The sequence below is a fragment of the Dendrobium catenatum genome, unplaced genomic scaffold, assembly GCF_001605985.2.
Source record: "Dendrobium catenatum unplaced genomic scaffold, ASM160598v2 original_scaffold_151058, whole genome shotgun sequence".
NCBI classification, from domain to species: domain Eukaryota; kingdom Viridiplantae; phylum Streptophyta; class Magnoliopsida; order Asparagales; family Orchidaceae; genus Dendrobium; species Dendrobium catenatum.
In genome coordinates, this window is record NW_021469486.1 from 1 (window position 1) to 1,271 (window position 1,271).

At 35.7% G+C, this 1,271-nt stretch overlaps 1 protein-coding gene across 1 annotated transcript; it reads left to right on the top strand.

The window, feature by feature from the left end:
* The first annotated feature begins 240 nt into the window (after positions 1-240).
* LOC110108839 (alanine--tRNA ligase-like) lies at positions 241-892 on the top strand. Its single transcript, XM_020839669.2, has 2 exons — positions 241-438; positions 514-892. The coding sequence occupies exons 1-2, from the start codon at positions 274-276 to the stop codon at positions 583-585; spliced, it is 237 nt and encodes a 78-aa protein (XP_020695328.1). The 5' UTR covers positions 241-273; the 3' UTR covers positions 586-892.
* Positions 893-1,271: the final 379 nt, after the last annotated feature.

Here is a 1,271-nt window from a genome sequence, read left to right on the forward strand (position 1 = left end):
GATAGATTCACATTCCTCCCTAGTTTTCTATACAAGTGGTTTGAGCTTTCTTTCAGTAGAAAGGATATATAAGCCAAAAGCCCAAACACACCGCATTCCCTTTTTCTTTTTTTAAACACATCGCATACCTTAGGCCTTGAACCCTTATTTGGTACCACTTTCATGCTGGAATCATTTATATTAGCCACCATATAAATTTTGAATTTCACTACATAAAACAAAAACAAAAAAAACTTATTATCTTCCTTTGTTTTCACTCAGGGATTGGCAGTGATGGTATTCAGCACTGATGAAAATTTGAACAAAGCTGTAGTGTGTGCTGGAGTCCCTAACAACCCTTCATTGAAAGGTCTGGCAGCGTTGGAGTGGCTAACCGCTGCAATGAAACCTATCAGTGGAAAGGGTGGTGGAGGGAAGAATGGCATTGCTCAGGGCCAGGTTAGTAGTTATATATGAACTGACATTTTCCTTAGCACAGCTAATAACTGTGGGAAAAACCTGCTTAAATGACAGGGAAATGATGCAACTCATGCTGTTGAGGCCATAGGTGTTGCAGAGAAGTTTGCACAGATGAAGCTGAGCTAAAAATTATTTTGATCGACGAAATTGCTTGCATATTATCACCTTGTGGTTTTCCTTCAATTGAAGCCTGGAGGAATTTTGGTGAGCTCAACTAATTGAAAGGGAAATATAGTATGTGTTGGCACTATTTATTGTCACAATATATAGAAAATATTCACTTAATTTATTGTTGTACACTAATTGATAACTTAATTGTGTGATTTGGTGCACAAAACAGTGAAAACTATGCCTAAAATCCCCAGATGAGAAGCCATGCATACCATTGATCATTATTTACCTTTAAGATTCTTAAAGTATGAATTTTGTTAAATTAGTATGATTATTACTTTATGAGAAGCCATGCATACCCCCAAATGGAAATTAGTCTGATTATTACCTTATGCATTATTATTTTTCAAGCTTCTTAAACTATGAATTTTGTTAGCTTAGGCTTCTTTAATTATTCTGTGTGGATGTTGAACGTCGTTCTGAGACTAATCAGAATAAACCATATCACCATTTGCTCAGTACTGTAGCTCGTTATCGGAGCTCCGTACCCCTGACGTTGCGCATTCTGGTTGATCTCTTGACAGCATTCTGCGTTCGATCTCCGCACCGAATAATCTCTCTCGTTTGTGATAATTGTTTTATTGTTTTTTAAAATAATGTTTTAGTATAGAAATTTTTTGAAATGAAAATTATATATATAT

Excerpts from the sequence above, each read along its gene's own strand:
- LOC110108839 (XM_020839669.2), top strand. The coding sequence starts at position 274 with ATGGTATTCAGCACTGATGAAAATTTGAACAAAGCTGTAGTGTGTGCT. Across the intron at positions 439-513 it reads ATGGCATTGCTCAGGGCCAG|GGAAATGATGCAACTCATGC; the intron begins GTTAGTAGTTAT and ends CTTAAATGACAG.